This window comes from Macrotis lagotis, chromosome X (genome assembly GCF_037893015.1).
Source record: "Macrotis lagotis isolate mMagLag1 chromosome X, bilby.v1.9.chrom.fasta, whole genome shotgun sequence".
NCBI lineage: Eukaryota > Metazoa > Chordata > Mammalia > Peramelemorphia > Peramelidae > Macrotis > Macrotis lagotis.
In genome coordinates, this window is record NC_133666.1 from 627,110,640 (window position 1) to 627,131,914 (window position 21,275).

A 21,275-nucleotide genomic window follows, 5' to 3' on the forward strand; every position below is an offset into this window, starting at 1 on the left:
AAAGTCACACAGGCAGTAAATATCTGAGATCACATTTGAACTCTGGTCTACCTGACTCCAGTGTATTCTAGTGTATTCTAGCTGCAATCAAACCATCCTTACCCAAAACAAAGTATCAAGACGTCATCCCTAACGGGGCAGCTAAGTGGCACAGTGGATAGAGCACTGGCCCGGAGTCAGGAGTACCTGAGTTCAAATTTGACCTCAGACACTTAATAATTACCTAGCTGTGTGGCCTTGGGCAAGCCACTTAACCCCATTGCCTTGCAAAAACTAAAAAAAAAAAAAAAAGTTATCCCTGATACATTTATCAGATGAAAATACATTTCTATTGAATTAATCAATCATCAGCTTTAGAGTAAGTGTGAGAAAAGTTCTTGAATGATTTCAGTGTCCTTGATATGGATATTGGAGATCTCTTGGCTATAATATAAAATATACTGATTGGTTGAGGAAATTTGTTGATATCCTGTGGGTCATCAAAAAAAGTAGCAGATCACATTGAAACTCAGAATTTCAAGAGTCTGGCAAAAGGGACTCAATTGTCTGGAAGCCTAGTGAAAATTTCTAGGCAAGCATTTGAGATGGAACTGTTTTGATCCATAGGAGAAACTGGCCCTGGCTTCAGTCTAGGTCTCCGTCTCAGCCCATCTCTTCCCTCTCTCTTTAGCCATAGATCAAAGATTCCAAAGATATTTTGAACTCTCCCATTGTTATCTAGGAATAGCTGACAGTAGAGTCCGCATTTGAAACTGAGTATAGACTGGACATGAGGAGGAAAATAAATTCAAAGCTCCAGAATGCTCCCACTTGAAAAGATACAATTTATCTAAGGGGAACATCTTAAGGTCTCTAGTAAGAGGATTTCCAGTTGTGCCACATGTGTTCGCTAAGCTTAAATTGACTCTCCTCTGAACTTTCTATGTACTGGTGAGAAGATTGTGATACAGACTCTTGGGAGGGGGTAGAGATATTTTGTACCATCTGTTCTTAATATACCACTTTAGCAAATACGCTTTTCTAAAAGTTAATTAAGTCTGGTTGACTAATTTATATCAACTGATAATCATAGGGAGAACTACCCCATGGGGGCTCATAAGCTATAATCTCGTTCTATCCCCCATCTTTCACAGGGTTAGCAGGGTCAGGTTATTTAAATTACTCCCAGAGCTATGTTGGGCTATATCCCCAAAAGGAAGGGGAAAGGGTAGAGTCATAATTTCCTAGTACAGATGTCTGTGCCAAGTGGGAGGGTACTAAGAGAAAGGGAAATTTGTGTAATCTCTACTACAAAATGAAATGAGGTTAATTTGGTATGATCCGTTCTTGGTAAAAAAAAAACACGTTGGCTCTTTGGGATCATTACTTACTTCTCTTGGTGTTTAGAAATCATCCCAGTGATTTGTTCTATGTTTTGTCAGGAATTCAAATTAAGCTCACCAGCCTATAGTTTGCAGACTTTTTTTTTTTAAGAATTGAGATGTTTGCCCATCTCTAGTTGTGGCATTTCTTCAAAGTCTTTTCAAAGATCATTGGCAAGGACCAACCAGTTTTTTTCAGTGCCCTGGATCTGGATGTAGTTTGTCCAGACCTGTTATGTGAAGTCAATCAAAGCCAGCTGGGCATTCTTTTACCCTTCCTCCTTATCTTGGGTTCCAACTCTTTTACAATGGTGAGAGCAGGCTGTCTATATACTTGGTGGAAGTCCCAGGTGACATTTGAACTGCTGAAGTAGAAATAGTAATACACAGCTTGTTCCTTGCCTTGAGAAGCCTCCAGAAAAGCAGTGCTATATAGCACTTTCTGAAGTAATTAATTAACCTACCCACAAAAGGCTGTGGTATGTGATCTGGCCACTAAGTGGCGCTACACTCAAACCCTGAGCCAAGTGGTTTTTACCTAGTTTAGATCTACCATTATGTCCCTATTGCTTGGACTGGTCCTCTTCAGGACTCCTGTAGCTCACCCTTGAACTCTCAGTTACAGACTTTTAACCTTCATCCCTCTCTAACCATCAAGAACTCAGGTATTCTTCAATACCTAGGGAGAGCTGATCCCAATTAAAAACTCATTTAAGCAGAAAGAAAATGAAACATCACTTTGAATTTTGGAAATGTCTATTTCTTTTTATTTTATTTTATTTTTCCATTCCTACGTAAAAATAGTTTTCAGCATTTATTTTTTGTTCGATTTTTGAATCCCACGTTTTTCTTCCTCCCTTCCCCTCCCTCCCTTGATACTGAGTAATCTGATATAGGTTATTTGTATTAAATATATTTCTACCTTGAGTCTGAGAAATTTCCTTCAAAGCAGCTGACCCTCTCTATTTTTGCATCACACAGACAGCCCCATTGTAGTTCCACACATTTTGGTGAACATGGTAAAATCATTGCACATCTGTGTTCCAAAGACCACTAATATGGGACCCTCTCCTTATTGGTGGAGATGGATGCTCTGCCCTTTGTGAGGGATAGAATGAGGGTAAAGGCTGTGAGTTTTACTCATATCCAGTCTTCTTCAGCTAGTTTTTAAGCCTTTGGACAAGTTTTCCCTTAGATAATCTCAAGGGTTCTTTCTGTCTTGGTTGAACTGAGTTACCTAGATCCCAGTGTGGTAATCCTTCACTTTTTGTTGTCTGGAATATATTCTCTTATGTGTGCTTTCTCTGATTTATGAGCTGATATTTGGAAAGGGATAGATAAAGCATGGGTCCTTCCCCCAGTAATGAGAAACAGCAATTGGAAGTTAGAATGAATCTGCTTGCATCCCCTAGACTAATAACATTTAAGGTAGCGGATAGATAGAATTCTAGTCTGGTCTCTAAGGAGAGCAGCTCTGGCTAGCTCTGGGCACCTTAGACAGAATCTCAGATCACATACCTATAGTAGGTGCAGTGGCTGTGTTGTTCATTCTACCCCTCACCTCCATGCCTCCTGATTCTGCAGGTCTACCAAACCCAAACGGGAAAGAATGGCGGACCATTCATCAGAATGGGAAGAGTCATGGGTTATAGAAATCCTTTTCAAAGGCCAAACCAATGAAAGGTCTAAAGAAAGAAATGCTTACTTGTCTTTGTGTGCAAAAACTCTGGTTCCCTAGGCTGTCACCAGGCTTCATTTGTCCAAGCCTACACTTGGACAAATCTCATTTTCAATGTCCTGCTGCCTCAGGTTCTCTAGCAGGAATCCTCAGGGGTCCTCTGGCTGTCACTTGATATGAACCTAATTGCAGACCCAGATCCTTACTCTATTTTCCCAGTGCAGAAAATTCCTTTTTTGTTGTTTTTAACTTTCATTGTCAACCTCACCTCATTCTATTTTAGTGGTCCTAATACTTTTTACAGTGTTTCAGTAACTATATATTTAATTAATAATATATAATCAATTGATAATATGTATTATATAAATACCTAATTGAATTATATAGTTATATATAAATAGATACAAAGAGTATATATACAGTATATATAATCTATACTTTGACATCAGAAAGGGTCAAGGAACAATCAATATGGTGTTTGCTGCCAGACAACTCCAGGAAAATGCCAGGAACAGAACAGAGGTCTCTATACAACATTTGTAGATCTGACCAAGGTCTTTGATACTGTCAATCATGAAGGTTTATGGAAAATTTTGTCAAAATTTGGTTTACTGGAGAAGTTCATCAGTATTGTACATCAGTTCTATGATGGCATGCATGCCCAGGTTCTGGATAATGTACAATGCTCTCAAGATTCTCAGTGACTAGTGGAGTGAAACATGCTTTTCAGCATGATGTTTTTAGCCATGTTATCAAACATCTTCACTGAGGATAAACATGGCTTCACAGTCATCTTCTGTATTGAGGGCAAATTCTTCAACTTGAAAAGGCTACAAGCTAAGACCAAAGTGCAGGGAGTGTTGGGGCATGATCTTCTATTTACAGATGATTGTACATTCAATATAGCCTCTGAAACTGAGATGCAACGAAGTATGGATCGATTCTCTGCTGTTTATGCTCATTTTGGTCTAACAACGAATACCAAGAAAACCCAGGTGCTCCATCAGCCAGCAGTCACACCATCCATATGTGGAACCATCTTTTACAGAAAATGGAGAAGTTCTGAGTACTGTGGACAAGTTCACTTACTTGGCAGTGTCCTTTCCACATTGACAATGAAGTTGAGGCTTGCATTGCCAGACCTAGCTCAGTCCATGGGAGGCTCTGAAAAAAAGTATGAGAGAGAAGAGGTATTAATTATCAAATTGAAGGCCCACAGAACCATAGTGCTGACCTAATAGTTACATGTCTGTGAAACCTGGACAGTCTACCAGCACCCTGTCAGGAAACTGAATCATTTCCATTTAAATTGTCTAAGGAAGATTCTAAAGATTACCTGACAGGAGAAGATCCCAGACATTGAGGTCCTTTCTTGAGCTAAACTACCTAGCATTCCGACATTACCATAGAGAGTGCAACTACAATGGGCTGGACATGTTAAAATGCCAAATGTACTCTTGTCAAAAAGACTTTTATGGAGAACTCACACAGGGCAAACGCTCACAAGGGGGTCAGAAGAAGTCATCTCAGGACTTCTGAAGGTCTCTCTTAAGAACTTTGGAATTGATTGTGCAGCATGGGAAACACTGTACAGGACCACCCAGCATGGTGTGCCCTCATCAGAGAGGGGGGCTACACTCTATGAAAAAGGCAGAATTGAAGCAGCTCAGAGGAAATGTAATATAAATAATTTTAGAGCAATTATCCCAGGGGTTCACATGGACTATTATGAACTCTCATTGGTCTGATCAGTCACAATAGGACACACTGTAATTTGTTTCAAACATATGATGTCATTTTGGTCTTCGTCAATAACAAAGGACAAGAATCAATATACTATAAACAAATACATATGCTACAAATAGCATATATATATATATATATATATATATATACATGTTTTTGCAAGGCAATAGGGGTATGTGACTTGCCCAAGGTCACACAGTTAAATAAGTTTTAAGTGTCTAAGGCCATATTTGAACTCAGGTCCTCCTGACTCCAGGACCAGTGCTCTATCCACTACACCACCTAACTGCTTTCATATATATTAAATATATTAAAGCATATATACATAGATAATATTTTAGGGATTTTCTCATAACCATCTTTTGTTTCCATTACCTAAAGTTAATAAATGATTATATATTTATGTATATATATATATAAAACCCAAAGACTTGAAGAATAGTTATATTAATAATACATATATTTTTAGTAATTACTAATAATAAATATATATTCATTAATGAACCTGTGATTTTACTCGTCAAAGGAATTTCCAATAAGAAACTTCCTTTATTAAGGAAGGTCACCATTATTTTCTGATAACCCCAAGAGGTCAAATAACTTGCTCAGGATTAATAAGTAGGTATCAGAGGCAAGACCTGAACTCAGATTTTCCTAGCAATGAAGCCAGTTTTCTATTCCATTATACCAGGTTCTTCTCTCACCATTCATCTTCTACACGTCTTTTTAAGCTATACATAGTTTGATGAGTTTTCTCTACAGTCACACTGGGCTCTCTTTTTTCTTCTGTACTAGAATCTTTTATCTTCAGAATTGCATGACCCATCATAAACTCTCTATAAAAATATTACTTTTTATTACTATTATTATTAATTCTTAAGAGTTAACCATCTTTTCTGGACTGACTTACCCTGTAGAATTTTAGATCATGTGAATAAATGAAAAAAAACAATTTTCAAGCACTAAAAATATAACAGCACAGAGTTACACAAATGCAAAAATTACAGTCTTTACCTTTAAGGAGCTTAAATTCTCACTTGGGAAAACTATATTAGGCATAGGTAGAAAAAGAAGGGAATTTTTGTTGAGTCATATAGATAATGAATAGAACAAAACGCAAGTCCATTCATACAATCTTTCTGGTAATGACGACTAGATTACAATTTTTTCCGGAACCCATAGTAGTGATGACTAGATTACTGTTCTCTGAACAAGATGTTGAAATCTTGGTGGGGGATGGGGAGAAGGGATGGGGGTGAGTGGGAGGGAGAAAGAGAGAGGACTATTTATCCTACACTTTGCCATAAAGAAACTGAAGTTTAGAGAGGTAACAGTTATTTGTTCAAAGACCTTGGCAAAGTCAGAGTTTGAATCCTTGAATCCTACTTCAAGGCACTAGTTCCTTTCATCCCAGAAATATTTAATGCTCACATTTAGTGGATGAGAGCCTTGGCCTAAAGACTTGATTTAATGAGGAACAAACCTTTCTGAATGGCATTCACTACTCCCTGTGCCATGATGTCCAAGAGACAACAGGATGGAAAATTACATTGGTTCAAGCAGTTGTCCCAGGAAGGAACCCCTAGGGAAGGGATGAGAAAGAAAAAAGAAAAAGAAAGCCCATGGAAGAGCTTTCTTGTCTCTGGAAGGAATGGACTTTATGTGATTATTTTTAGCAAAAGAGACTTTAGAGTTTGAAGGGACCTTATAACCAACCAATAAACATTAAGCACCTACTATATATCAAACTGTCTTAAGTGCTGGAGATAAAAAAAAAAGAGGCAAAAGATAGTCCCTGCCCTCAAGGAGTTAACAACTTAATGGATTATAAATCTTATAACCTTATAAATAACCTAGTTCAGTTTCTCCCCTTTTATTTTACAAATGAGGAAACAAAGACCCAAAGAGGACAGAGGACTTACTCAAGGACATTCGGTTATTAACCATCTGAACCAGGTCTTCTGATTCTTTCCAGCACTTGTTACTAGTCTGGCCCTTCATGGAGCCCATTGTGTTGGAAGATTCTCTGAGCTCTGGGAGATAGATGTTGGGTCCTGTTCATTCATTTCATTTGGGGTCCTGCTCATTTAGAAGTCATCTAGATTCATATCTGGCAACTGGACCCAGATGGAGCAAGGCTGGTGATTTAGCACAGCCCCCACCCACTCAAATCCAATTCATGTGCTTGTCATGGCATCACCTCCCTGATGTCATGGTCTTCTTCCAGAACAACAGACAAACATCATCAACAATTGAAGAGATTTTTACATGATCCAAGTGATCCAGGAAAACCCAGACTAGCAGGAGTGGGAAGAAGTCAGGGTTTTGAAGTAAGGGGTCAGGAAAACATGAATAATCAAGAGTTCCAGCAGGCTTGCTGTCAGCATCAGAAGATGTCCCAATGTTCAGGCAGAACGCCTTGTCATCCACGAAACTGCTGCCAAATCCAAAAGCAGGGATATCAAGAGACAGGCATTTGGCATCAGGGTGTGTCCCAGCAGACAGTCCAAACACAATGACATGGAGATAGCGATAAAGCAACAAGTGGAGAATATTGATAGTAGTGCTTTTTGTCTAGAAGCTAGATGGAATAGTAGGTAGACTAGTGGTCCTGAAGGCAAGGAGGACCCGAGTTTAAATCTGACCTCAGATACTTTCTGAGTGACCCTGGGCAAGTCACTTAACCCTGATTGCTTCACAGCCAGGGCCATAACCAGTTGTCCTGATTCATTTCTGGTCTCTGGAGCCAGATGACTCTGGAGGAGAAAGTGAGGATGATGACTTAGCATAGCACCCCTCCACTCAAATCCAATTCATGTCATATCATGGCATCACCAGCCTGATATCATGGTCTTCTTCAAAAACAAAGGACAGGGGGCGACTAAGTGGCACAGTGGATAGAGCACTGGCCTTGGAGTCAGGAGTACCTGGGTTCAAATCTGGTCTCAGACACTTAATAATTACCTATCTGTGTGACCTTGGGCAAGTCACTTAACCCCTGCCTTGCCAAAAAAAAATACAAACATTATAATTATCTTAAAGAATTGGAAATAAGATGAATGGCCACTGAAGAAAAACTAAACATTATGATGCAAGAATACAATATTAGATTATTCCACTGAAGTAGCAATAAATAAGAATTTAGAAAAGTACAAAAAGATGCTTATGAATTGATGTAAAATAAGTAGAACTAAGAGAGTAATATACACTCCTTTACCTCTCCCCACTCCCCTGAATGTCTATCTTCACATTAGCAATGCCTCCCTCCATCTTTACAATTTCCTCATGACTCATGAGTTTGTCTCTTAACCTCCATTTGAAGAGGTGCCCATTCCAGTCATACTCATTCCAAACTTATTTCAGTCCATGACTGCATGAATTTTTTCAGGACTTTGATCCATCCATTGACCCCCTTTTCTTTTCAATTCCCTTTTATGTGTTATCTTCCTCCATAGATTTAAGCTTATATTTATATTTATATAAATATATTTATATTCCTAGAACTTGACATACATCCATCTATCCATTTATCTGTCTATAGTAGAATATAATCCCAGTCACAAAGTCTATTGGTATGGATCTCTCTCCTGATTGGTGATCAGATGAAGTTTTTGGGAGTAGGAGAAAGATCTCTTCAGTCTCTTTCAAGTTGTCTTCAAATTTTGAGTTGCTTCAGTTTCCAACTTCAAGAAAAATGGTGGACCAGGCCAACTCTGTTTCAGACTGCTGAAGGAAAAGATTGCATAGAAGCTAACATGAGATGAGCTGGTAGTCACCATCGGGTTCCTATCCCCAGCTTGCTACATTACAGACTTCAGAGAACATTCCCTTGGAAAAAATCTAGAACTTTGTGTCTCTCCTCTCCCCTCCCCTCCCCTCCCCTCCCCTCCCCTCCCCCTCCCCTCCCCTCCCCTCCTCTCCTCTCCTCTCTCATTATCTCATTACCTTTTAAAGAACTCCTTCATCCTGGATTGTCTTCTATATAATCTCCTCTGTATAACTTTTCTGATCTCTGCTTTACTACTGATTTTGATAAATTGGTTTCCTTTGATAATTGCTATATGTGTTCATTGTGGAACTGGTATTTGGAGGGCAAATCCCTAAAAGACCTTGGATCCTCCTTCTCTTCCAATGTGAAATAGTGACCAGATGTTGGCTTGAACCTGAAACTCACATCCTTTAAATAAATAATACTCATGGGAGCTGATAAATATAATTCTATCCCAGTACCTCCTTTCTCTGAAGAGAACAGAGTCATAGCCTCTGACCCCACTTTTTTGCTTCCTCCCCTAGCAGGAATTGAAGTTTCCCTTTGAGAAGGAGGTGAGAAGAGATCTGAGATATCTATTCTGCTTCCCTTTTAGGCACATGACGCCTCCACACTACATGTAGGGAGACAGACCTTTTAAATATGTAGGTTCTTGCTACAAATCTATCTCTATCTGTCTGTCTATCTATCTATCTATCTTTCTATCATCTATCTATCTTGATTACAATATAATCATAATGACTAAACTTGTCACTGAAAGAAAAATTTAAAAATCCACCTCCGCCTCTCCTTTGTAGAGGTGGGGTCTATAGAGGGGGAACATATTTAGATTTGGTTCATGGTTCTGGTTATTTTTACTGAACTGATTTTTTCTTTCTTTTTTTTATTCTTTGTTACAAGGATTGGCTCATTGGTCAGGGGAGAGAAGAGGGACATATTCTGAGGGGAAGGTGATAAAAACAAAAGTTAGATATTTAGATAGCTAGATAGAGAGATAGAGATAGATAGATGAATAGATAAGAAAATGGGGAGGAGATAGGTCATTCCTGGCAGACTGGCAGTGCCCTCCAGAACTGTTTTATTGGGAGGGTAGAACAGTGCCAGAAGAATTATGATGGGACAGAAAGTGGGGACCCAGGCAGGCTCCCTGCTGGTGAGAAGCATAGGAAAGAGGAATTTGGTCGAGCAGAGCAGGGAGTCAAAGAATGGATGCTGAGAGCAGACAAAGCAAACATTAACAACAAGACACAACCTCTATTAGTGCCTAGAGATCGGGAGGGCAGGGCAGAGTTGGCAGCTGCTCAAGAGGACGGTAGGGTAACCCTGAGGCTTCTCTAATCCTCCCTGGTGCAGCCTGGGGATAGGATGAGGTCAGGTTTGAAAGGTTTTGTAGCTGTGAGGCCCAGTGGATTGCCAGATGGAAACGGAGCCTGTCGGGCCAAGAACGCAGTGGACCAAATTTCGGGGGGGGGGGGTGTCTCTTTATGGCAAACTCTAACATGTACGTGTTTTTGTCTCCGTCTCTACAAGTTGACTTCTTTTGCTGGTCTTTGCAGTGTCCCGGGGGTGTCCTGGAGCCAGCTCTCACTCTGCTGCATTTTCAGTGGGACCCCAGAACTGGACACACTTGGGGTACTTTTATTGTGTTGATTTCTAGCTAACTGACAGCGTCAATTACACAAATTAAACCTAAAAGCAGGCGCGCGTTGTTTCCCTCGGGACGGTCCGGTTGTTAAATACCGTGCATCCCACCTCTGGGGTGGCCTGTACCTGCGTTTACCTGGGTGCAGAACTTTCGGGGGGCTCGGCTGCAGGGCCCGGCGCGCTTCTCCCCCCAGCCCCCGCCCCTGGGTGTCCTAGCCGGGGAGCCGGGCCGGCGCCGGGCCCGCCGCCCCCACCCGCGCCCCTCTCTGCCGCCCCCTTCCCCGGCTGGGAAGCGAAGCCTCCTCATTAACACCAGCCGCTCTCTTGAGCGAGCATTTCACACTTCTCGGCTCTCGCCCCGTCTGCTGCTGCCGTCAGCGATTGATTCCCTCCCCACTCCCCCGCCCCGCACCCCGTCTTCGCAGGGTGACAGATGGGAAGAAGAAATAGAGAGGAGAAAAGGAGAGAGGTTGGCTGTCTGAGCTGATTGATGGGGCCCGAGTCAAAACCACCCGTCCCAGGAAAACAGGGAGGGGATGGGGGAACAGGGGCAAGGTCGGGGCTGGACCCTCCCCCCGGGGCACCCCTCCACCACCACCACGGCCCTCTACTGGGAACGCCGGGCAACCCCTCCTTTTGCCCCAAGGGAGCGCCCATGTACTGTGGTGGAAAGAACCATCACCCTTCCTTCCCTCCTCTGGGGTATGGCTTGGCTGCTTAGTTGCTGCCTCGCACCCCAATTTACCAAGCATCTTTGTCAACTGAGTCTAAACCGAACCCTGAACAAGCTCTCCTGATGAGCAGCTGAAGCTTCAGTGGGGTCCACTGAAGCCCGGCTCAGGTGCCTCCCATCGTCTGCAAAACAATCCTGCCCCCCCAACCCAGTCCTTCTGCTCCTTTTGTTTTTTTCCTTTTTAACTGGACCCGGTATTTCATTCCAGTGAGGAAATTCTCTCTTCTCTTGCAGACCAACATCTGCTCAGCAACTGACAGTGTGAGGGAGCTGCCAGAACTTCCATGATGTACCCTCAGTTAAGCAGCCAGTAACTGTCAGAGTCAGGAATTGAAACCGGGTCTTCTTGACTTAGAAGCCGTCCCTCTGTCTACATAGAAAACCAAGCTGCCTCTCAACTTTGGGTGTCTTTGTACGGACCTTAATATGTATTTTATGATTAAATTATCTTTCACATATGATATTCATGAGCCACTGCAGTTGCTTGCTGAGAATGTTAAAAAAAAAAATTCATTCCCTCCCCCCCCCAAAAAAAAACCCTCTAAAATAAATGGTCTGAAGACCAATTACAAAACACCAATAACAAAGGAAACAGCTGAGCCAGGAAGAATCTTTGAAAACCAAAATGACCAAGTTTTTAGTTGGGCTCCAGGGCCATAATTTGGTCAAATGGCCTTGACTCTAGACTGTGATCTTGAAGGTTGGAATGGAAATTTTTCTTTGGAAGCTAGGGCTAGGAGCTTTGCTTTTAGTAATGATGATGATGATGATGATATTTGTCCTTCATTTTTCAAAGACCAGAACATCAGGGAGGTGATGCCATGACAAGCACATGAATTGGATCTGAGTGAGGGGGTGCTGTGCTCAGGTCACCAGTCTCACTTTCTCCTCTATGGCCATGGTCCAATGGCCAGATATGAATCAAGACAACTGGAGATGGCCCTGGATGATCTGCTCAGGTTGCACTGCTAGTAAGAGTGAAATGTCTGAGGCTGCACTCGAACTCCCATGCTCCTGATTCCAAGGCCAATGCTTTATCTACCATACCCCCTAGCTGCCCTTAGGAGCTTTGATTTTAGATGACAGATAACTTCTCTTAATTAAAAATGTAAAGTACATAAGAAGGGATACATGTGTGCATCTATATACAACTCCAAAATAACGTGTTAACAAGTTTATTAGAATGACAGTAGTGGCATTTGTCTATGATGTCTCTGTCTCTCTCTCTCTCTCTGGGCTGCTCCCAATTCCTCCTCTCACTGGCAACTTGGGTCCCATAGCTCTCCTCTGTAGCTTTTAAGGGGATGGGTTTTTAAGACTATCACAAGTCCTCAGCTTTTGTGCTGCCTAATACTGATTAACAAGGTCATAGACATTAGCTTTTACAAGGGGACACTTACTGAGAAGGTATAGAAAGGGCAGATATTAGAAAACATCTCCTGGGGTAAAGGAGTGGGAAGTTTCCTTTCCCTTTGAATGCAAAAAGGTCCTGGGGAGAAGTGGTTTTAAGGCAAAAGGACAAAGGTGGACAGACCAATATAAGGAACACAGGGCAAAAGAGTACTCTAAAATTCCTGGGGAACACTATATTCCTCTAGACATTGTCCTTAATTGAAGGGTAGGTAGCATACAAGCCTTAGGGTGAGAGGAAGTGTGGTACAGGTGAAAGAACAATGGATTGAGAGTCAGATAATCCCTAACTCAGAAGTTATTACTTGGATGACTATGGCCGAGTCACTTACTTCTCTACAACTCTGTTTCCTTGTGTACAAAATGAGAAAGCTGGACTAGCTGGCCTGTTTTAAGCCTGTTCTATTATTCTATTAGGATAATATGTCTGCTCTAAAATCTATTATCCCGGGAGGACTTAGGTTCAAATCTTGCCTTGGACACTTTATGGAATCCCCCTTGTGGATTTTGTGACACTAACCAAATCACCAAGCTTCATTTTCTCCTCTGTAAAAGGGGTATTATTAGGAGCTTTGCCTTCAGCCAGGATCAGATTAAAGGAATAAAGCATTTATGAAACAGTAGGACGCTATGCTAAGTGCCACTGACAAAGTTAGTAAGATAGTTCACATTATTGCCTGGTTCCTTCTGAATCCTTCCTATCCAAGCAAGCATTCAACCAGGTCCTGAAGAAGTGATGATTCCTATTTAAGGAGGTGGCATGGGGAATTTACCTTAATACTCATCAAGTCTAATTAGCTACTTCCTAACTTGTCTTTATTGAAGATTTCCTGATCTCATCTGTCTCTCCCCAACAACCATTGGACCAGATCCTACCCCAGCACCTCTATTATTTATTGTCCTTTTGGCAAAGCATATTAACAGTTTCCAAAAGAACTTCAGCTATTGACAACCATATGAAAGATGACTCCAAATCACTATGAGAAATGCAAATCAGAATGTTCCTAAGGTTGTGGCTCCCACTCAGAAAATTGGCAAAGATAACAAAAGATGGGAAGCCAGCGTTGGAGGGCTTGTGGAATGACAGACATGCTAATTTTTTTTTGGTGGGGCTCCAAATAGGTCCAACCATTGTGGAAAACAATTTGGAACTAGGCTAACTGGGTATCTTAATCTAAAAATCCCACTACCTAGCACATTATTTCAAAATCAAACCTTTATAGTTATAGCAATACTGTTTACAGTAGTGAAGAACTGGACACAAAGTAGATAGAGATTAGGTAATTATAAAATAATTTATGGAACATTTAATGTCTGACTGCAGCCTAAGAAGCAATGAATATGAAAAATACAGAGAAGCAGGGAAGACAAGTACTTTCCTCTACCTCTTGTTCACTCCAGATTCCAAAACATAAGGGGGATGGCAGTGGATCTAGTCCCTTCTAATGTATTTTTAGGTAGGCACTTGATCTCTGGGACTCAGCTCTAATATCTGTAAATATGGGTATTGGACGAGATAAACTCTGAGTTCTTTTAGCAATAAATCCAGGGTTGATCGATTACTGCTACTATCTCACTTAGAATACCAAAAAAACCCTCCCCAAACCAGGTAATGCTACATGATAGGATCCCCTGACATTAGCAAGGGAAGAGCAAGGATTAGGATCAGGTGCTAATGTCAACTTCTATAAAAAATGCCCTCCTGGGGGGGCAGCTAGGTGGTACAGTGGATAGAGCACTAGCCCTGGAGTCAGGAGTACCTGAGTTCAAATGTGGCTTCAGACACTTAATAATTACCTAGCTGTGTTATCTTGGGCAAGCCACTTAACCCCATTGCCTTGCAAAAAAAAAATGCCCTCCTGATCAGTTCCACCCAACCTTATTTTTCCTGAAAGTTATAAAACTCGGTAGCTATCCTTCAAGTACCATGACTTTCCCTTGGTCTGTGAGGGATGTCCCCCCCCTTCCCAGGATGTAAGTCACCACCACTATCACTATGCAAGAGTGGAACAGACCCCAAAATTGGTTGTCTTCTCAGATGAAAAGCTCTCAAATACCACCTGGAAAAGGGATCCCAAAGATCTCCAGACAAGCAAGTGGGTTATCAGGCCAAGGTCCAAACTACTGAGGCAGAGGCTTAGGTCAGCCAGTTGGAGGAGCTGGGTGGACATGTGCCCTTCCTGACACCTTAGAGAAGACAGGTATACAGAACACTTCCCCCATACCCACTCCTAGAAGAAAGCTTACTAGGCAAAGGAATCAGAACTACTTTATTCATCAACAGATGTCTGGTGGCTGACTTGGTTGAGACATGGAAAGTATGGATGGATGCCAGCTCAGGTGAGGGTAAGAAATAAATTCTGACTCAGGTGGACATGCTGGGGGGTCCAGCCCTATTATGAAGAGGAAGGATGTCCTGGCAAGGAAACCAGGATGTGGAGAGGGAAAAGTCCAGGCTTGGCTCTTCAGAAGATAAATATGTAGGAGAGGAGTGGTCAGGCAGAGGCTATAGGCCCAGCTAAGTTCCAAATATTTAACTGTCCAAGTGTTGAAACGAGATGATAGTCCAAGTTGAAGAGGGGCCCAGGTTGGCTCCAGATACACAGGGAAGTCGCAAGGGCCCAAGGTCTCAGATCCAGATGTCCAAGCACAGACCAAATGCGTGCTATGTGAATACATGGGGTGGGGGATCCAATGGGTGAGGAGGCAAGGACTAGGTGTCCAGGCGGCACAGTGGGCTGTCATATACCATCTGCAGGTTCACTTTATGTCCCACCAATTCTCGGATGTTGTTGATGCCGTACTTGATCATGGTGGGTCTAGGGGAGTGGGTCAGGGATTAAAGGTGGGTCTACTGGGATCCTGAGTTACACATACACATACACAGCTACACATCAGTCACTCATAATCACCCTCAGTCTCATGAGGTCATGAAACAGTATTGGTCATAGCAACACACATACCAAACACCAACCTCAGTCACACAATTACAGCTAACACTTACAGCATCTATAGTCTATAATCACATACTTACCTTTCCAGGGAAAGGCCCCAGGCAATGACAGACACACCTTCTGGCAGCCCCATGGGCAGGAGCATTTCTGGCCTGAAGACCCCTGAGTTCCCCACCTCTACCCACTTCTTCAAACCTGGGAAGAAAGAGAAGGCAGAAGATGAAATTACAATTACAACAGCCCTTCTTCCCCTCCCCCCCACCAAGGAATCCATAACGCCCAGACAATTCCAGGGATTAGCTTTCCTTACACCTACAGGCTGCCCTGAACTTGAGACCTAAAAATCCCCTTCCTGGACAGATTTCCTAGGTCTGGATCATCTTAGAGGAGTGGAGAGCACCTCTGCCTCATCCAGCAGCTGTCTGGTGAGAACTCTATGCAGCTCCTGCCCATTTTTCTGTCTCTGCACCCATCCTTAAGATCTCTTAGCTCTGTCTGATCCTGTTCTTCCTCTCAAGGCTACTAGATATTCACTCCAATTCTTCCTCCAAATCTGCTTACCTTGATGGTAACTGAAGACCTCCATGCTGGGTTCAGTGTAAGGGTTGTAGGCTGGTTTGAAGCGCAGGTGTGTAATGCCTGGGGAGCAGGTGGGAAAGAAGAGCTAACTAGCCTCCCAGTCCCCTGGTCTTTGTGGAAGGGGATTCTCTGTGGTTGGTCATGCCATAGCCCTTTCCACCCTATTGGGAATCCCTCTTACCAAGTTTGGTAAAGAACTCTTTGAGGATGCCCATGAGGTGACCCAGGGTAAGGCCATAGTCAGCTACTACACCCTCAATCTGGTGGAACTCAGCCAGGTGGGTGGCATCCAACGTCTCATTACGGAAAACTCGGTCAATGGAGAAGTACTTGGCTGGGGAGAAGGGCTTCTAGAGAGACAGGATGAAGATTCACCTCAGTCAATTAGAATGATGAGAAGTCGAAGTGGCAGAACTTAAGAAACCAGTTGGATAGCCAGGGAAGGGGACTGGTCAAGTCACAGGGACACATGGAGATGGAGAGACAAACAACAGGACCACACAGACTAATCACAGAAATGGTCTATCCTGGGCACATAAACTAGATCCATTTATAACTCTGGCAAGGATTATTTTACACATTCTGTTCCTTCTAAGTTGATATTCAAATGGTCAATTTGGCTCCTAAGGAAAACACTATCCAGACATACCCCCTGGATTCCTCATCTTGACTGGTCAGACAAGGAACCATACCATTAAGGTGGCAATGGGCTTTAAAATGACTAACTGGATATTGCCACAGCTTCTGCAAAACATTCTGCCAATGGTCACTGGCAGCTGCACTTGAGACCTACGCAGGATCAAGGGCATGGAAAAGGAACTAGAGGCAAGGGAGCAGGTGTCTTAGATAGATGTACAAGAAACCACTGGCCTGGTAAGAGAATTCACCTTGGACTAACGCACAAGCAATATATCCTTATCCTACCGACAACTTTCCATTGTCATTTGATTATTATCTACTCTGTGGAGTGATTACACATGCACAAACCTACACTCGTATCTATCCACATGTATATAACATATACTCAAGTGAGCTTGATCTTGAATTTTTTGAGTCTCTAATAAATGCTGCTAGGACTCAAAATCAAGGTCACTTGTTACTTTCTATATCAGAAACCTAAGTCAGTGAACTTATACAATGATTTTAAAGAGAAGTGAGCTGGGGCGGCTAGGTGGCGCAGTAGATAAAGCACTGGCCCTGGAGTCAGGAGGACCCAAGTTCAAATCTGGCCTCTGACACTTAACAATTACCTAGCTGTGTGAAGCCACTTACCCCTATTTGCCTTGCAAAAATAAAAAATAAAAAAGAGAAGTGAGTTAACATAGGGAATGGACTATCCTTACACACCTGCTGGGCAAGGCGATAGAGTGCCCGGGCACTGGCAGCTGTAGTGTGTGTCCGTAGGAGGTTTTTCTGAGCCTCCTCCATCTTCCAGTCATATTTGTATCTGAGGGAAAAACAGAAATGAGAGGTACACTCATTCTTCCTCTATCCCCTCCCAACCTCCACCTCTGCAATTCCCACCCCATTCAGGCTCTCACCCCTGAGAACCGTAGCCACCCTGAGAGTGAATCCGCTTCACACGCTCCACATAATCCATAGGAAAAGTCAGGGCCTCTGCTGGGTCTGGAAAGAAAGGGAGAAGATGAAGTAACACAAGAGACCAGAGGGAGGAGGTGATGCTAAAAACAACAATATGGGGCAGCTAGGTGGCGCAGAAGATAGAACACCGGCCCTGGAGTCAGGAGGACCTGAGTTCCAATCCAGCCTCAGACACTTAATAATGACCTAGCTGTGTGGCCTTGGGCAAGCCACTTAACCCCAGTGCCTTGCAAAAACTAAAAAAACAAAAAACAACAACAACAACAACAAATCCAATATCTGCCCCATAGTGCTTGAAGGTGTACAAAGCACTTTATGCTTCGTATCTGAATATTATCTCTATTTTACAGATAGGAAAACTAAGGCTCAGAAAGGTTAGTGACTTGTCACCCAAGCAGCAGGTGGCAGAGACTGGGTTAGAGTCTCAAATTTCTTGACTCCAAGCCTAGCTCTAAGCCTGTTCCTCTTCAAAGGGAATCTAGAAGGTCCAGGGAAGGAAAAGAAAAGTGCCTATGGGAGAAGTCCATAAATGGGTCTGAAAGGAGACAATAAAAGGCTGGAGACAAGACAGAGAGGTCAAGGACTGACCCTTGAGGAAGAAGGTATCATGCTGGTCCCGGGCTGGGTGCTGCTGGGGCTGGAAGAGGGCATCAAAGTTCCAGAAGGAGCTCTCGATGAAATTGTCTGTTGGCATTTCTGTGAAACTAGAGGGATGTCCAAGAATTATCCATAATTCCTGTTAGCTTCAACCCCATAACCAGACAGACCTGAGATCTCCCCTTCCCCTGCTTACCCCATCTCCAGGAAAATCTGTCTGAACTGTGTGCGAACCTTCATCAGTGGGTGCAGGTGACCACCTTCTGGTAAGACACCTTTTGATAAGAAGTTGTAGGCTTTGAATTTCACATCCCGCCATGAGCCACTGGAAGCAGAGGAACAGATGACTATGGGCCCCCAATTTCTACTGCTAGACTGGCATCACCCTAGCCCACTGCACACACCTGGAAATCATCTCAGGGCTGAGCTCAGTCTCCTTCTTGGAGATGCTGGTGCTAAAGGCACTCCCCTTGCTCACCCAGTAGGTCTTCAGAGTCCTGAAACCAGAGAGGGGAAGGTTTTGTGAGATGACCTAGTTAACAAACAGAGCTGCCCCCTGGTGGGGAAAAAGAATGCCAACTAAATGGAAGTTTGGGGAGGGCATGGAAGAGGGGGAAGGGGAAGGAAAAGAATCTCAATCAGGAATGGGGGTGGGGGAATGACAGTTCCTGAAGGAAAGCTAAGGGAGGACTCACACTTCAGACAGCAGCTTCCTCTTCTTCAGTTCATTCCTCTCTTTTTCACTCAGACGCTCAGCTTCCCCATCCTGCACCAGCTGCAGCTTTGCCTGCACCAAGTCCTCCACGCTGTCCACCTAGGCCAGTGTATTAGAGTGTGTTTGGGGGCATATCCACCTACTAGAGGGCAAACTCTACAAGAACAGGGACCATTTCTTCTTATCTAAGTTTGGTATCACCTCAGATGCCCAACACAGGCTTCAGCCTACAGTACGCACTTAACATTTGTTAAAAGGTTAGCTAAGTGAGGCAGCAAGGGCTCCAAGGATAGGTGGAGTGAAGAAAACAATTAGGCAGGAATCCCATTAGGAGAGGAAGAAACCCTGATCTCCAGAAAGGCAGACTTCAAAGAGAATCCAGTTCTTATCCTGCCTAGACTACAGGGGTCCAGAGTTAGAAAGGGCTCTTCCTTTACCTTATCCCAACCCCAACAAGAAAGAAAGGTGCAGCTCTTCCTCAATATCCCAGTTATGTTGTTGTCTCTTCTCCTTTCTACACAAAGAGAAATGTCTCCCCTCCCTACAGGAAGGTACATAATCCACCTCACACCCCAGTACCATTAGGACTCCAGCCCAACTTACAGCACGAAATACTCGGGGTCCACCAGGTGCATTTTTTTCCATACGGATCCACTTGTTGGACATGGCCTTGATGAAGCCCAACTTCCCAATGGGCAGGTTCTGGAAGAAGAACAGAGGATGGTAATCAATAAACTTTTATTAGGGGTAACTAAGTGGCACAGTGGATAAAGCACTGGCCCTGGAGACAAGAGGACCTGAGTTCAAATCTGGCTTCAGACACTTAATAATTATCTAGCTGTGTGACCTTAGGAAAATCATTTAACCTCATTGCCTTGCAAAAACCAATAAATTTTTATTAGAGTACTATAACTGTGTAAGGTTTGAATTTCACATCCTGCTTTGAGCCACTGAAAGCAAAAGGATCCCTGCCTTCACTAAATTTACACTAGGATATAGTATAAACAGTTAAACATCTGGTCATCTAAGGAAAGAGAGAAAAGAATAGCTAATGGGAACAAGAGAAACTGAAGGAAGGTGGTATTTGCATGAAACTGGTACAGGAAAAGAGATATTGGCCTGGAGCTCCCTTCAATTCCACCTGGGTGGAGAAGTCAGTTTTCACTCCCAACATACTACTGGTAGCCACTTCTGCTGCCCCTCCCCTTAAGGCATTTCTTAAATTCAAAGAGCCATAGATCTATATCTATGGGGGTGGGTGGGGTGGGGTGAAGGAGGGAGGGAGAACCAAACCCAACTCCTTCATTTTAGACTGAGGACCAAAAAGGTGAGATCAGCAAAGGTGATACAGCTATGATGAAGTGTAGCTAGGAAAATTCAACCTCGGGCCTGCTGGAGTCCAGGTCTACTCATGAGAGCATTCCACTCCTCTCTGCTCAAATTGGCCGATACCCAGCTGAGATCCTCCCCTCTTGGCTGCGGACACTATCATAGCTTCTAGCTGATCTCAAGGCCCTTTTTTCTTCACTCAACCCTCAAAATCATCTTCCAAAGTAATCCTGTTTTTTCTGTTCCAAAGTCATGAGTGAGTCCCTAACACTGCCAGAATAAAACGCAAGGGCCGGTTATAACTTTATTCTTATTCCTATCCAATTCCTTTATATTTGAGCATTAGATAATCTAGTCAAATTCAATTATCTCTATTTCTGAATTTACTGTCCCATGTCTCCCTCGAGGCATGGTTGCAAAGTGTTCAATCCTAGACGGTTTTTGCTTGAATTCCTTAGACTTCTGCCTCACTCAGAGCAGTGGCTGGCCCCTGAGAAGAGCTTAGTAAGTGCTGCCTGCCGGGCTGGATTCCCCTCCTAGGCTCAGTAACACTCCGTATGGCATGCGAGGGGAGCGCCCCTCCGCCCATCTCCCACCCTCCACTCCCCCTCCCACAACTTCTGGAGGGGAGAAACCAGATCTCGCCATCTTGACGACTGGGCAGGGCACAGCTACCTCCCGGCCCCCCGAGCCAGTACCATGAGCTCACTCTGCAGCAGACCCTCGGGGGGGAGGCTGTGGAAGACCCTCGTCTCGTAGCTGCCGTCCTGGGCCACCTTCAGGCCTTCGGGGGTCAGCTCCCATCGCTGGGTGGAGCGGAGCTCGGCTTCAATGACCTGGGCCGGAGCAGACCACAGGCTTGCGGGCCCGCTCGGCGTCCCGCCACCCCACCGCCCTCCCCGGGCCCGCATGCCCCCGCGCCCGGCCCGCACGGGGCGGTCGCTGCCCGGTTGCATCGGCCGGCCGCGGGCCGCAGGGCCCGCACGCCTTACCTCCCCCAGGGCCTGCAGGCTTTTGATGGTGCCCACGACGACCTGGTGCTCCAGGCCCAGGGCGCTCGCCAGCTCCAGGCTGTCCAGGCCGCCATCGCCGGCCTCCAGCCGCTGCAAGAGCAACTGAGCCACCGGTACGTCAGCCATGTCGGCGCGGGGCGGACGG

At 43.9% G+C, this 21,275-nt stretch overlaps 1 protein-coding gene and 1 long non-coding RNA gene across 2 annotated transcripts; both read right to left on the reverse strand.

The window, feature by feature from the left end:
- Positions 1 to 3,515: 3,515 nt before the first annotated feature.
- Positions 3,516 to 9,995, reverse strand: LOC141497034 (uncharacterized). The gene is made up of 3 exons (XR_012471218.1): positions 8,731 to 9,995; positions 8,299 to 8,511; positions 3,516 to 4,203 (listed from the first exon to the last, which is right to left on the reverse strand). It is a non-coding gene; the product is annotated as an uncharacterized LOC141497034 (long non-coding RNA).
- A 4,598-nt stretch (positions 9,996 to 14,593) lies between these two features.
- On the reverse strand, positions 14,594 to 21,275 carry FARSA (phenylalanyl-tRNA synthetase subunit alpha). The gene is made up of 13 exons (XM_074203523.1): positions 21,110 to 21,275; positions 20,816 to 20,953; positions 19,392 to 19,490; positions 18,769 to 18,887; positions 18,478 to 18,570; positions 18,270 to 18,398; positions 18,065 to 18,180; positions 17,416 to 17,500; positions 17,222 to 17,321; positions 16,056 to 16,224; positions 15,857 to 15,934; positions 15,376 to 15,490; positions 14,594 to 15,160 (listed from the first exon to the last, which is right to left on the reverse strand). The coding sequence occupies exons 1-13, from the start codon at positions 21,254 to 21,256 to the stop codon at positions 15,055 to 15,057; spliced, it is 1,494 nt and encodes a 497-aa protein (XP_074059624.1). The 5' UTR covers positions 21,257 to 21,275; the 3' UTR covers positions 14,594 to 15,054.